The following is a 16,631-nucleotide window of genomic DNA, read 5'->3' as shown; positions in this document are numbered from 1 at the left end:
ACTTACCTCCAATATTCTGAATTATTATGGTGCCTGCCACCATCACCTATAAAAGAGCAAATGTATGCAGAAGATAAAAGCGGAAATAATAGAAAAGGTCAGTATTTTATTAAAATCCAGTAATAATACTACAAAACAGATATCCAAATTGTGAGTGAAAAAATTTTACAGTTTCTATATGGTTTTCTTTTAGGAATTTTGCCAGCTATTTGTAATACATAAAACTAATAACATCACACAAAAAGCTTTTTTTTTTTGGTACCGGGGATCGAACTCAGGTCCTTGCGCTTGTGCAGCAGGTGGCGAAACCACTGAGCTAAATCCCCGGCCCCCTCTTTGTATTTTAAAAGCAAAGCTAATTTGAATGTATATACAACTTTTTCTCCTCATTATATAGCAATATCTTTTTCCTCCCAGATTTGCTCCTTAGAAATTAGTTTAGCCATCTACAGTATGGTACCCTTTTAGATTAAAAACAAAAGAATAAATATGTGAGGCAATGTATATATTAATTAGCTCAATTAAGCCATCCCACAAAGTATACATTTCAAAATAACATGTCATACATGATAAATATGAACTTTTGTCAATTAAAAATAAGTAAGAAGCATTAAAAATGACAGCATTTACAAACAAAAAGAAAAATTCCTTTTTTGAACTAAAATAAATATGAGTTTTAAAAGTATGGTGTCTGTTTCCAAAAAAAAGAGAAAAAGTATTATAACATTAATAGCAAAGTATTTACTCCTGTTAACCAGTGGGAAAAGACAATGTTTTCCCCTAGCTCTGGAATTAGTTAGAATACCAATAAAAAATGAATGTCTGGGCCAGGGATTTAGCTCAGTGGTTCTGGCGCCTGCCTCGAAAGTCCAAGTTCCCGAGTTCAATCCCCAGTACCAGAAAAAAAAAAAGAAAAGAATGCCAGTATATTTGCTATTTTTCACTCTAAGTAGGAAAGGCAGTAGCTTTAGAGCCTTGAGGTCTCAGATGTGGAACTGGCCTTATATAACTGTAGATAAATGGGTCCTATAACTGCTCTGATACTTAATTTTCTTACCCATAAATGATGGGAGAGCTAGACAATCTTTTTAATACTGTTTAACTCTTAAAAAATATGATCTTTGAATGAGTACATTTGAAAAATAGGCCTTCTATAATTTTATTTCTATAGTTCTAGTTTTTATAAGGATTTATTCAGAGAATACAATATTAATAAGGAATAGTTAAAACATGCTACTGTCACTATTTTTAAATTCTTCAGGTCACTGCTTTCCTTCATTAGGATGAAATGCATAAGAAGATTTAAGTACTGAGTTAAGTTTATTGATGAGTTTTTAGAAAGATATATAGATTTTTTCTTTTTCCTGCTGCCATCAATTTGTCTTTTCTTACTGTCATTTCCTTTTATTCCTCTAAGGTCTTTCTCTTATATGTATTAGTTTGTATTAGTTTCTTTTAACTTAGAAGGGAAAATGCCTTTTTGAGTTTTGGACACAATGAAAGGAAAATAAAATTACCTTTCCAGGTAATCCAAATGCAAAGAATCCAAGATCTTCATAAGATGTCACAGCTGTTAAGAGAAATTATAACTTTCACTTTTATACAAAGCTATTTGTGTCCAGGTCTTAAAGGGAAGAAAGTTATCCCACTATTACAAACTAAGCACAGTATAACTATTAGGGTTCAGGCCAATGAGGACTAGACACAAGTATGAGAAAAAAATTCTCCCCAATAACCTTATTCAATGCAATACTAACAAAGAAATTGGGCGGGGATTTAGCTCAGGGGCACCGTGCCTACCTCACAAGCAAAAGGTCCTGAGCTCGATCCCCAGTACAAAAAAAAGAGAAAAAGAGCTAGAAAGTTGAGCTTAACTGGGTGTTTTACATAAAAGTCTGTGATAATTTTCTGCATTAAATCTTTCACTTCCACTCTCAAATATAAGCCACTATGCATATGACTTTCACATGTATTTACAGAGTACTTCTTTACATAGTACTGGTGCCCCACTCCCCTTTTAAAACATCAAGGGCTCCTTTTCTTGTTTCTCAAGGGCATCTCCCAAACTGCACATATTAACAATTATTTCCCATTTTTACTAAGTAAAAGCTTGGAGTCATATAAAGCAACCAATGTCAACAAGGAGTTTTGGCCACCAACTACTATCTACCTATTTGTCATTTCTCTATATCTATTTAAAATTAACCTCTGTAGGCTGATCATTGCTAAATTTGTGATTTCTCTGAAATATCTTCAAATGAGAATTTCTCAAACATTTTCAGTATTAATTTTGCAAATTTCTAACACTTTAGGTCCACTTGCATTACAGGTATAGTATGGTCAAAATAAACTTAAAAGAGAAGGACACTTTTGAAGGTTTATGGTCTATATACACAGAATCCAAGGGCCAGGGATTTAGCTCAGTGGTTCCGCTGCTTGTCCTGCAAGCACAAGGACCTGAGTTCAATCCCCGGTACCAAAAAAAAAGTCTTTAAAAAACCACAAAGTCCTTCTAGGACAGGTAGAGTTCTCTAACTCCTACTGTTGCCTAACAACCTGTTGGGATACATTCATTAAAATGGGGTAATGACTTGATAGCACCCAGGGCTTCCTATACAGAGCTTGCACACACTCTGTCCAAAAGTAAGTTAGCACTGGAAATAGTTTCTAACAACTGGATCTGTAAATAAAGTTAGAGAATGTATGAACGTTGTATCAGACTTCCAGAGACACTTTTCCAGGTGTCTAGGATGATGGCAACAGGCTCATTATGGAAACCATATATATATATATTTTTGGGGGGGGTACCAGGGATCGAACTTGGGACCTGGTACTTGTGAGGCAGGCAGTGGCACAACTAGGCTAAATCCCCGGCCCTGGAAACCATATTTTAATCCTATCATTAGTAGGGCATAGCCTTCCTTTTTCATCATAAAAATTATTAACTTACACTCTCACTTCACATGTTCAAGACATGTGTCATAAAAAAGATAAAAAATTAAATGGCTCATAAAAGAATCGAATGGTGTCTTTAACCTATGCAACTCCATCTTTTTGTTGATTTTTTAATCTTTGAAGTAACTTCTATTCTTTACATACAACTTGCTGGAAAAGAAGCAATAGGGATGCGGCAGGGAAAAAGCCTGCTTCACTGCAGTTCAAAAGGTAACCTACACCCAGAAGGTTAAACACATTTCTGAGCTCACACATCTCTCATTCTGACCATGCAGTCCAGGGGGCTTCATTCCTAGGCGGTGCGTGAGCAAAACACGAGAAGCCAAGAAATTTAAAGCTGGGACTTCTACGCAGCCTACTTGTATATCCTTTATCCTAACAGGGTAAAGTTGCTTTAATTCCCACAAGCTGAATTCTGAACAGAGAGCACACTCATCCACCGTCATTTGAAGACTGACCTGTTCCTTTTCTCTATCTCTCTTCTGCACTCAAGTGGACTGTTTTCTAAGTACCAAATAATTCTGCAGAAGAAACTAGTAGGCCCAAAATACAATACTCGTAATACCCAGAACTACCACAATTTGGAAATACTGAGGTCCCAATGTTAGTATACTACAGGAAAGCGCCATGGGCTGAGCCTGACGACAGCCCTTTGCCTCCTCCCTGCTCCCTTTCTCCTCCATAGATTACACTGTTTGACTCATATTGTAGACCCTGGATGGCACAGCCCCAGGAGACAGTTACATTATGTATCCTTCCCTGTTCCCTTCCTGCCCACGACCCGATGATGAAACAATCACGCTATGTTCCGCCTAGGCCACGTAGGTCATATAGCACTATTTGCCCCGCCTTTTCTTCCTGTTTGCCTTCCACTATAAAGTGCGTGGTGCTTGAGGCGGCCATGAGCTCCGGACAAGCTATTGTTCCACCTGGTCTCAAACTTCAAGAACAGTCATAGTTTCTTCGTTACTTCTTCATCTCCCGTCACTCTCCCCCGCTTCAGACCCTATGCTGTGTGGGTCACCGCACGAAAGCAGATTCAGGCTAAAGCTTGTGCTACTGTGTTTCATCACGAGTCATTATTCAGAGGTATCAAGGGATGGCACACTGATTTATTCACTGTGTGGCTTCTGAGTCTCCCAGGGTCACTCCTATGCCAGCCACAGCCGGTGGAAGTCACAGAAGGTGGTAGAGCTGCATTCCACACACGGATTAGTCTGTGTAACTTCGTGTTTTAATTAAAGGTTAAAAACATTTGTACCATACCATAGATTGAATAGTGCTTATACTAAAGAGCAGCATTTTTGTGATACTAAGGCATGGAGTGGCAGTAAATACCTATTGGTTAAAAATATGTTCCATCTTTTTTTAGAGCCAGTTTTTCTTTTTGGTACTGGGGATTGAATTCGGGACCTTGCGCTTGCAAGGCAGGCAGCAGAAGCACTGAGCTAAATCCCCGGTCTAGAGCCAGTTTTAATACACACTTTCAAGATACACATGCATTTCCTTTCAACTGCTGCTGACTAACAAAAACTCTTTTGTACTTTCATAACCAAAGACCTCCAGGAATGTAAAAATAACCTTTAAAAAAAACCATATATGGCCTTTACATATTATAAAGTTAGAGAAAAATGGAATACTGAAAAAATAATCTTAATAAGACCAAAAATTTTAACTTATTATCAGAGTTGATCAAAAGATTTGGAAACATTTTGGATGATACAGCTAGTTTTTAAATGTATGCATTTATACACTGCTAAACAGTACACAAGTACAATTTAGCTCGGAACCTGGAATATTATATACAAATTGATGAGTAGGAACTTTTATTGTTTAATAGTGAAGACTTTAATAATAATTTTACCAGGGTAGAATTTAGATGTATTTTTTGAATATAAAATTAAAAAGTAGTTACTAAAGTGAGAACTGGCATTTTTACCTCCCATGTGAAATACCAAAATTCTTTTCTTCAAATACACTTAAAGTAAATGACATCATACAAATTAATAATTATTTTAATGAATAAATCAACATCTTTACTAGTTTTCCCCTTCCCGTCCTCTCCTCTCCCTCCTTACTTCCCTCTCTCCTCCTTTCTTTCCTTCCTGTCTGAAAGGGACTGAATCCAGGGATCACTGAGCTATATTCTGAGCCCTTTTTTGTTTTATTTTGAGACAGGGTCTTAGTAAATTGCTCAGTCTGGCATCAAATTTGCAATTCTCCTGTCTCAGCCTCCCAAGTGGCTGAGATATAGGTATGCACCATCTACCAGGCTGTTATGTTTTTAAATTTGACAACATTATCTATAGGTATAATTCCTTATACCTAACATTCCTAAGCTTTGGTACACACATTAAATCTGAAAATTGTCTAATTATTCATTTCTATCTAATTCGGCATTAAGAAAGTAATTTTGTTATATATGATGTGAACCAAGTCTTGGGAGTACCTATAATCTCTAAGGCATGAGATTAAAGAAACATCACTGTTCATTTTCAGCATCCCTTTTATATTAGTTAAATATGGCCATTACTTCTTAAGAAAAACTATTCTTCCAAGAATTTAAAGTGTGTTTTTCAGTGCACAGATTGGAACATATTAAATATTTACTTTTCAAATGATCTCTTTTGTATCACATTCTGAGTCAGTGAACAAGTTATCAAGATAATACTTAGCAGAAAGTTTAACTAGGGTTTTAATTATTTGATTTTGTAGTACTGAGAGATCAAACCCAGGGCCTTGAGTATGTTAAGACACCTGCTCTACCACTGAGCTATTTTATTTTATTGCCATATTGAGGACTGAACCCCAGGCTCCACCCTTGCTCTGCAACTGAGCTACATTCTCACACCACCCTACTCCCTTTTAAAAATTTTGAGTCCTGGTCTCACTCAGTTATCCTCAAAATTAAGATTCTCCCATCTCAGCTTCCTGAATAACTGGGATTACAGATGTACACCACTGTGCTCAGCTAAAACTGCATGTATGTGTTGCAGCAGTAGGGGTTGAACTCAGGGACTTCACTGAAAGCTACATCCCCAGGCAATTTTTTTTGAGTCAAGGTCTTGCTTAGCTGCACAGGCTGAGCTTGAACTTGCAATCACCCTGCCTCAGCCTCCCAGACTGCTGGAATTACAGCCATGCAACACCCACCTGGCTTGTTTTATTTTTAAAGAATAGAAAATAAGTGTAGATTTTTAGTAAACATAAGCAAAATACTGATAAGATTCTGAAAAGAGTCGTTATTTCAGTTATCTAAATTTAAATAAATTAAACATTTATTCTTAATTTTAAAAGTTAAAATGTAACTATTACTCTTCTGGAATGTATAATCAAACTAATAGTGTAACGAAGACCATTTTAATTGCAATTTCTGACATTTTAGCAATCTCAACTTGCTGTCTGGTTCCATTATTTTTTAGTTTTATAAAAATATTCCCTAAATACAACAACAGAAAGTGAAAAAAGCTGACTTTTCAATGGAGACTTAATGCAGTGCTCTAATTCTAGCTTCCCGGTGAGCATGTCTGGCTAGTCATCACTCAGCTCTGTCACTGTCATCAGATGTTTTTTATGTTGCAAAAATTAGAAGTACTTTTCCAAGCCTGAGACAGCATGAATATGAATAATGGCTTCTGGCTTAGCTTTGAGGCTTTACTAAAATAAAATGTGTACACAGGCAGCCAAATGCTTTATTTCCACATCCTCACTTTTTAATGGTTTTCTGGAGCATCTTAGCATCTACACCAAAACACACATACTTTCAAAATTCTATTCTGTCACATGGGCAGTTTCTGAAAATCCTGGTCACCATATAAACTGGTACTGCAATTTGAACAGTGAGCCTTTAAAATATTCAAAACATCTGACCCCTGAGAGATTTCATCTTCAGAAATGAGGCTAAAATCAGAGAAATCATTAGATGGAAAGATGCTTATTGTGGCATGACTTACATCAGAAAAACAAAACTAACCTAAATACTCAACAGCAAAGGGGTTAAGTAAATTATAGCAGGAAAACCTGTTAGAGTAATAGCTATCAAAACCATGTCTATAATAGGAAAATGCCCATATCATTTTAAGCAAAAAAACCCTAGATTTGAATATGATCTGTAAAGCAAAACACATAAAGAATGGAATGACTTACTCACAGTGTTAACAGTGATTATTTATAGTCTTCTTTTCTTCCTTCTTTTTCAGGGGAAGGGTTCAAATATTTTATAATGATATTGAGAGTGGTTTAACTTTTTTTAAAAAAAACCATTAAGCTGGGCATGGTGGGACAGCTATTCTGCAGGCTGAGGTAGGAGGATCACTTGAGTCTAGGAGTTCAAGACCAACCTGAGCAACTGAGAGTCTGGCTCAAAAACCAAACCAAAAAAACCAACCCAACCCAACCCGACTCAAACCAAACTAAAACAAAACAATTAAAGAGCCATAACATTTGAATGGTTCCATTTCCTCTGACAGATTTCTTAGGCTGAAAATTGAATTTTCTCTGGTGTTTAGTAACTGAAATTTTGGTTGTTCTGCTAATAGAGGATTTGGGGGGGGGCTGTCTCACATGATTAACATTTAATGAAAGATGGTTTGAGAGATGCAAAAGTAAGATAAGTAACAAACAGTGAAATAAATAGTAAATTCCTACAGAATAGGAATAACATTAATTATAAAGATTATAAAATTAATTCAGCCTTTTACAGGAATTTATATAAGCACCACTTGGCATAATCCTCCTTAAATAAATAACTGAAAGCCATCATTAGCGATCTATTTTAGGAACTTATTTTTTGATTTAAAAAAAAATCAATGGTATGTTCTGAGGGGGCAGAGAGACTATAAATCTTAATCAAGTAAATTGGGGGAAAATTTCCTCTTTAATGTACCATCAAGGCACACTTTAGTGCTATTTTGGCTAGAGCAGGAGTTTGGTCTCCACAGGAATCATTTGGAAGGCTACTTCCCATGAAATAGTGGAATATTTCCAGCTAGTTACTCCAGTGTTCTGTCTGCTCTGCATTTTTTCCTCAATGAAATAGGACAATTAATAAACTCTGGTTACAGTGTAGAGCCCAAGTTCCTGCAGCAGCAATATTATCTTTGGATCTGGAAGGAGGGACGTGAGTTATTCAAACAGTTCAAATCTGAAAGTTGGCCATTTGGGATGTATCCTCATTATTCTAAAATTCTTTTCTTTCTTGTGTTTTCCATCATTTTTCTCTCACCTTTTTTCTACCAGTATTCATGCAGGCAACTCATTTCTGAGTATTCACTGTGAAATTTTACAGCCACTTCTGAGCTTTCATATCATGTATTCAGTGTCAGTATACTGAATGAATGTGAAAGGGTTTCAGGGCCCCCATGCAGAGGAGGAAAACGGAATGCAAGAGTATTAGGAACTGTCTTTCAAATGGGAAAAGAGACTGCGGCACTGCATGCAGAGAGAGGGTTCTGGGATCGCAATGTGCTATTTAGCTCATGGCCTAAACATGCCATGCATTAATTTCCAACTTTCAGATTCAACCTGTAGATGAAATCATGAACAACTTAAAAAATAATTAAAAAGCACAAAGTACCAATGAGGACAATGTAAAGGGAAGAACAGAGACTATGAGAAGTAGGGAGAGGACAGATGAAAGAAAGAAGAGCACCTGACACTGTATCGATAACACAGAGAGTCAAAGCTGAGCACAGTGGAAGACATCTATAATCCCCGGGGTTTGGGAGGCGGAGGCAGGAGGATTCCAAGTTCAAGGACAGCCTAGGCAATTTAGTGAGATCTCATCAGAGGGTTGGGCATGCAGCTCAGTGGTAGAAAAGTGGGGTGGAGGAGGCAGAGCCAAAAGGTACTATTTAAAGTTGATGGAATGAAACTAAAAAAATATAGATGTATATGTATATATCATTTAGAGTTACAAAATAATCAATGAAAAAAACTATTGAATAGAAACTAAAGAAAATCAGAAGGAGGAAGGGAGAGATTAGCATTCCTGTGCTTTCACATCAACAAATAACAGAAGACTATTATTTAGACTTAGAAAGGCAACTATTAAAAGAAGTAAAAATACAACCATTTTTTTTGTTTGTTTTTGTTTTTGTTTTTTTGGTATCAGGGATCGAACTTGGGTCCTTGCACTTGAGCAGCAAGCGGCGAAACCACTGAGCTAAATCCCCGGCCCAAAATAAAACCATTTGAAGTTAACTCTGGGAAATGTAACTAGATGTGGGGAAGGACGGACAGGGAACTCTGCCAAGTCCTTTATAAGTGCACAGATATGTATGCGGAAGCATATAACAGTTCAGATAAAAATAAAAAGGTGAAATTCAAAATGCTGACCTCGCAAGGACTTGCACCCATTCTTCCCTGTAGGAGGCTAACGCAGGGCTCGGCTTCTGTGAAGGAAGCACACACTCTAACATCAAGCCAGAAGACTGAAGATGTCGCTACAGGGAGCACACATGCAGTGCACTCCGGCTCCCCTTCTTGCTGAGATGCTCTGGTCCAGCCAGTTTTCTCTTCTGGGCAATATCCTGTGTACAGCAGGTCGCTCAGCAGCATTCCCAGCCTACATGCCAACAGCCTCCTCTCCCCACGCCCATCCCCAGGTGTGAACGACTCCACAGGCTGGCAGCTGCTTTGGGGACAGAAAAATCGAACCCAGAGGAGAATTACTCAATAATAAAAAGGATGAGGCAGGAATAGTAATTCCCTGAAGACAGACCCACATCTTCACTTAATTAATTGTGGATCTACTGAGCTATACTAATAATGGTGTGGATAGCTGGCTACTATTCCAAATGGTAAGCAAATGTTCACAGTGAGTTATGGTTTGGGAAACGTGAATCTATTGTGTTTCAGTCAGCTCAGTTCTCTATGCACTTCACAGTGCTGAGTAGAATTCACCATGACCGTAAAGCAATCTATAGCCTTCATATGATACCCAGACCAGTGCTGAGGAAAACCAAACCAAACTAACCAAACAAAAACATCACCGGTCAGCTCTCTTGAAAAACGGTATGTCTGTATCCAACATGTCATGTAGACATTGAACACTTTAAACACTACATACAGAATTTTCAAAGGTCATTTTGACTACACATAATTTTTGCCTTGCATGATAATTTTGGAACTTACAAAATATAATCCCCCTACAAATCTAATACATCATCTATCCATCACCCATGCATCCAACTTTTTCTAACTGCCCTCTGTGTTTTCATGTATCAAGCACATGGCAGATGCTATGAAAACAATGGTTAATGGTTTGAATATAAACTAAATTTTCCAGGAATACAACTACCATGTAAATGCAGGAAACACTAACTTATTGTGTTTGGAACTTTGCCAGAAATCGATCCCTAAATGCAAAAATCACATCACCAACAACATTTACTTTGTTTTTGTTTTTGCTTTATTTTACTACTATGGAATTACATCATATATGAGTAGTATATTAGTTTCCTATGGCTCTTGTAACAATCCACCAATCCAAACTTGGTGGCTTAAAACAACAGAAATATATTCCTTGCCAAGACTGGAGGCTGGAAGTCTAAAATCAGTTATACTGAGTCAAAATCAAGGTATCAGCAGGGCCATACATCTGAAAGGCTCTGGAGAGAATCTATTCCTAGCTTCTTCCAGCTTCTGGTAGCTGCTAGCATGCCTTTATTTGTGGTGCTATCACTCCAATCTCTGCCTGGGTCACACTGCCCTTTTCTCTTCTGTAATCTTCCCTCCATGACACAGGTAACTGAACCTAGAGCCTGCCAAGATAATCTCCCATCTTAACATCCTTAACTTAATTACATCTGCAAAGTCCTCTTATTCCAAAAACAGTAACATTCATAGGCTGCAGGGATTAGGATGTGGCTGTGTAATAAGACCTAGAGGTTAGAGCTGCAGATGCCATGGGTAACTAAAAGCAGAAGGAAGTTGCACTGCCCTGATACTTGGTTAGGATTCCCACTCAGCTCTGCCTCTGGGCATATTAATCACACTAAGAGTCTCTATAATGCAAGGTTTATTAGTTTGAAGTTTACCTGGGCTATCTCATTCCTCCTCAAGCCTTGGGACACTAAGGTAAGAGTAACTAAAGTAATTTTCAGGATTTTCAGGGACATCCAATTGGCAGCTTTCACAAGTTCCAGATGCCGTGGAGCAATGCCTAAAAATCTCCACCTTTATTCTAAACCTGCAGTCACCTTGGATTCGAGGAAGAGCAAAGTTTCACAGGTCATCCCATAATGGGAACAAAAGCTGTCCCCTAAACAGGAACCATGATTTCATGGGAACTGAATTGTACCCTTAAGCAATGCCTCCCCCAGGACTTCTCAAAACTAGTCTTGAGACATCATGACTTGATCATGATGACCTGTACTGCCTGCTATGCAAACCCTCAGCCTTGTCTTTTTCCCTCTTTTCTACAAAACTCCAAAGCTTCTGTCAGTCCCTCAAAGACAAACCTTAATCATCTTTATCTGATTAACCTCCTTTCCTGTCCTTCATTGCTCATCTCCTAGATTGGTATTATAGGATGGATGGCCAAACTTGGTCTGTTAGGACCCATACAGTTGGGGCTTTTGCCCTAAAACTGTGGTCAGAGCTGGCTTTTGGAGGTTCATTATTCAACCAACCACAGGTAGTTACAATATCTGAGAATTTCATTTCATGTAGTAAAAGGAAAATTTAAAAAATATTTGTCATAGAAAGGGGCATTGAAAATATGGCTTCAGAGGGTTTTAGCCTAAAATCGTTTTGCATTAAAAAATGGGGATCACTCTTTACTTTCTAATAAAATTAAAATTCTCATAAAATAACTGTCACTTTTAGAAAGGGGAAGATAGGGAACTATGTTCTTTCTCAGACAGAAAGACCAAGTTGTAGGTTTTAGGCAGGAGCAAAATTCTTTTCTTATACCTTCTTGGACTTCAACAACTTCACTGGCTTCCCTCACTGCCTCACAAAAACCCATATTCCTTAAACTTAGTATCTGAGACCTATCCTACCCACCAGTTTAATTTTCTCCTTTGAACCTTACACCAATAGCAGTAAACTATTTTTAGTACCTTGGTACAGTATGCAGGATATGGCTTTGTATCTTTGCATATTCTAGAACATTCTCTCTTGCCTTGTTTGCTAGTCAAATTCCTTTTTAGCTTTGTCTTCTAGGAATGTTTGCTGACCTTCACCCTCCAACCCAGACAAGGAAAATCATGTTCTGTTCTGAGCCATTACCAGACCTTGCACATAGCTGTTACATTTGGCACACTACATTATAAATTATTTGCTTATGTTATTTGTCTCTCTTATAAGACTGACTTTTTTCAGAAAAAGAACTGGTTCTTATTTATCTCTGTATTTGTAGCAGATAAAATATTAAATGAATATATGAATCTCTGTCCTGTGGCTCAGTTCAAAGACCTGTCTATCTACAGGCACTTCAAAGTCTGCATTTGCAAACTGGAAGTCCTTTTTATTCTGAGCCACCTCCACCAAGTTCTGACCTCTATTAATGACACTATTGATAACCAAATGGCCCAAACTAGATAACTGGGGGATACACTAGGCATCTCCTTCCTTTCGGTTCACATTCACTCAGACATCAGCTCCTCTCAATTTTAATTTCTCCCACACTACTTAATCTAGTTCTTCCTTTTAGTTTTCTTTCTCTTGGTTTACTTTGTATTTTATTCTTAGACTTTTGTTGTAGTCAAGCCTGACTGCTATTATACTCAGGTACTGTTAGTGTAAATTGGAGCTAGACTGACAAATGGGAAAGACATTCCCTTATTGGGAATAATTTCAAGATGTGGGTGTCATCTGGAGAAAAGATTGCTTATGAAAAGAAGTATTTCAATATACAGGCAAGTGCTTAGATCTGCTGCTCAGTTGATGTTCTGGTAATTTCCCTTTCTTCTCTCCTGTGCTAGAACCCCTGCTTTTTCATTATTCCCTAACACTGGCAAAGGAAATCTTCCATGGCTAAGTAAATACATACAGGAGATTACTATTTGAAAGCTTGCATATACAGAAGTGGCATTATTCAAACTTCATAGTTAAACGATAGTTTGGCTGGGTATAGAAATCTATATTAAAATCATTTTCCTTGAGAATTTTGAAAGTATTGTTTTACAATCTTCCTCCACACAGTATTGCTCCTGGGAAAGGTCTTTGTCACTATGGTTCTTGATGGCTTTTGTGATTTACTTATTTATTGATAGGAAGATTTTTTGTTTCTTCTCTCTGTAAACTTTTATGATATTAGTGGACTCCTGATCATTCACAATGTATACTAGTATGAATTATTTTACAATTATTATATACTAGGAGGAACCCTTTTCATATGGAAACTAATTTCCTTCAGTCAAAACTTTTAAAATATTATTCTGATGAAAAATTTCTAACCGATTTTACCTCTTTCTCTTTCTGGAATTCCTATAATTTGTATGTTGGGTCTCCTGGACTGATCTTCTATTCTTCTTATTTTTTCTCTCTCATTCTCAAATTCTTTGTCCTCCTACCCTACCTCAGGAAATTTCCTTAACTCTTCCAAGTCAACTACTAAATTAAGTATGTTTCTAACTTCTAGGACTTGTGTTTTCTGAATAGAGTCTTTTAATGATTTCTTGTTCTTATTTCAAGGATGCTTTATCTTCTCTTAGTTCTCTGCAGGTAGTAAATATAGTAATTACTTTTAAGGTTTTCATCTAGCACTTTTATTATCTCTTTTTTCTTTTTCTGTGTTATGGTTTAGATTTGGAACCACCCCTTCCCCAAATCTCATGAGCCTACAAGTGTGGGTTTTAGAAGGTGGTTGGATTACAGAGGCACTGTACTATGGATGGATTCATTCACCAGTGAATTCAGTGGCAGAGTGCACAGTTGGAAGGTGGGCTATGGCCTGAGGCAGGTCACTGAGGAAGTGACTTGGAAAGGTATATCTCCTATTCTGGTTAGCGCTCTTCTTCCTGGTCACCATGGTGTGAGCAACTTTTTATCCACTCTGCTCCTCTGCCATGCCTTCCTGCCTTGGAGACAACAGACTACAGATTGAAAACCTGAGTCAAATTAAACTCTTCTCCTTTAGGTTGTGAGTGTAAGGTATTGTGCCTCAGCAACAAGAAAGTGACCAAGATACTCTGTTTCTTTCTTTGCTTGTGTTATGTGTGTGTATATGTATAAATATATTATATATAATATACATTTATATATTATATAAATTATATATAACTATATAATAATATAAATATTTACTTATATTTATACATAAATAATGTAAATATATATATATGTTTTTTGAGACAAGGTGTTGCTATGTAGTCCAGGTTGGCCTTGTACTCACTATATAGCTCAGGCTGGTCTTGAACTCTTGGCAATCCTCCCACCTCAGCCTTCTGAGTGCTGGGATTATAGGCATGCGCCACCCTGCCTGGCTGAACTATATTTTTAGAAAAATTTTAAGTTCACAGAAAAATTGAGCAGAAAGTACAGAGTTCCATATACCTCCTGTTTCCTCACATACCTAGCCTCCCAAACTATAAACATCCTGTACCACAGTGGTACATGTTATAATCAATGAACCTGATTTGGTATGTCAGTATCACACAAAGCTCATAGTTTACATTAGGGTACACTTTTAATATTGTACACTCCATGGGTCTTGACAAATGTATAATGACACATATCCCCATCATAATATCATAGATTCATTTCATTGCCCTAAAAGTCTTCTGTACTCTGTTTACTCACCTTCCCTCCTGCTGGCAACTACTGGTCTTTTTACTGTCTCCATAGTTTTGCCTTTTCTAGAATATCATATAATTGGAAATACATAGGATATGTAGCCTTTTGCATGACATTGTGATATACATAGTGAAATGATTAAGACAATCAACTAGATTAAATACCATACTCTCAGAAAGTTACTTTTCTGTGTGTGTATATGTGTATGTGTATGCGTGCGCGGGTGTGTTAAAACCAACTGAAATCTACTTTCTTGGCAAATTTCCAGTAAAGAATACGATATTAGGGCCAGGGATTTAGCTCAGTGGTTTTGCCACCTGCTGCACAAGCGCAAGGACCCAAGTTCGATGCCCGGTACCAAAAAAAAAAAAAAGAATACAATATCAACTATTGTCAACATGTTGGACATTAGTGCTACAGATTTATTCATTCTATAAAGCTTTCTATTTTTTGATCAACAATTATCCATCTCTCACTCTCAGTACCCCTATATGGACACTTTCTAGCCTTTGTTTCTACATATTTGACTTTTTAAGATTCCACATGTGAGACCATGCAAAATTTTTCTTTCTGTGTCTGTCTTATTTCATTTAGCATGTGCTTCAGGTCCATCCAATTTGTCACAAATGGCAAGATGTCCTTTTCTAAGGGTGACTAATATTCCATTGTACATATAATTGCAATTTCTTTATGCATTCATTTACTGATAGGCACTTGGATTTTTTCCATATTTTGGTGACTATGAATAATGTTACAATGAACATGAGAGTATAGATTATCTCCACAAGGTACTGATTTCATTTCCTATGAGTATATATACCCAGAAGAGGAATTACTGAATCATTTGGTTTCTTTCACTTGATAATATCAATTTAAGATGCCTTTATGCCTTTTCATGGCTTGATGGCACATTTCCTTTACTGCTGAATGGTATTCTATTGTACTAATGGGCCATGGTTTCTTTATCCATTCACCTACTGAAGGACATTTTGTTGGCTTCCAAATGTTAGCAACTCTGATTAAAGCTGCTATAAACATCTATGTGTAGGTTTTAGTGTAGATATATGCCTTGAGCTCATTTGAGTAAATACCGAAAGGTGCAATACTGCTGGATCATATGGTAGGAATGCTTAGTTCATTTAAAAAAAGAACCAATGAGAAATGTAAATGTGTTGTATACCTAAAATGTACCAATAAAAGGATTAAAAAAAAAAAAGAACCTGCCAAGGGCTGGGGATTTAGCTCAGTGGTGCCACCCCCTGCCTCCCAAGTGCAAGGTCCTGAGTTCGATCCCCAGTACCAAAAACAAACACCTGCCAAGATGTATTCTAAGGGCCTATCCATTTAGCATTCACACCAGCAGTGGAGAAGGGTTCCTGTGTCCCACATTCACAACAGCACTTGGTATTGTCATTGTTTTTAATTTCACCATTTTAATGGGTGTGTAGAGGAATCTCATTATTGTTTCTGGGGTTTTGTTATTGCTGGTTTTAAGTGTTTTAGTATGTATCTTTTATGTTAAAGGTTTTTCTGAATGTCTTGTGATATTTGGCCATTTTTGACCTGCCTGTGAGGTACTAAAGAGCTATACAGAATCTCTTCTTATTCAGCGGTATGCTTAATAATGATGATCAAACTCTGGTCTTTCTTAGAGGGCCCTTAACTTTTTGTAGTTGTAGGTCTTTTCTTCTGGCAGGAGAAATTCTGTACAAAGTACTCCTCTAACCCCTTAAATGGGAGTACAGGCTCGGTGCCAGCATTCTCAGAACTCCTACTAAGTAGGACTCTTCTTCAGCTTGTAGACTTTATTTCATTGCTCTTTTTTCAGTGAGATGAACCTGCCCTCATCTAGACCGATGAATCCAGTTGTTTTGATTTACCTTCTCCAGAGAATAAACTTCTAGGTTTTACAATGATAGAAAAATGGTAGCACA

General features: G+C 37.2%; 1 protein-coding gene across 3 annotated transcripts in view; it reads right to left on the bottom strand.

Moving 5' to 3' along the window:
• Slc38a6 (solute carrier family 38 member 6) overlaps positions 1–16,631 on the bottom strand; it is a 66,818-nt gene that overhangs the window by 36,423 nt on the left and 13,764 nt on the right. For all 3 annotated transcript variants that reach the window (XM_004837437.4, XM_021247867.2, XM_087195222.1), the window contains exons 4-5: positions 1,518–1,570; positions 7–46 (exon numbers count right to left, since the gene is read on the bottom strand). In XM_004837437.4, the coding sequence (XP_004837494.4) occupies positions 7–46; positions 1,518–1,570 (93 nt within the window). The remainder of the gene's footprint in view (positions 1–6; positions 47–1,517; positions 1,571–16,631) is intronic.

The sequence above is a fragment of the Heterocephalus glaber genome, unplaced genomic scaffold, assembly GCF_053883595.1.
Source record: "Heterocephalus glaber isolate CG9 unplaced genomic scaffold, H.glaber_assembly_v1.0 deba00001608, whole genome shotgun sequence".
Classification (NCBI taxonomy): Eukaryota; Metazoa; Chordata; class Mammalia; order Rodentia; family Bathyergidae; genus Heterocephalus; species Heterocephalus glaber.
The sequence above is the reverse complement of the archived record's forward strand: the minus strand, read 5'-3'. Positions and strand labels throughout refer to the sequence as shown.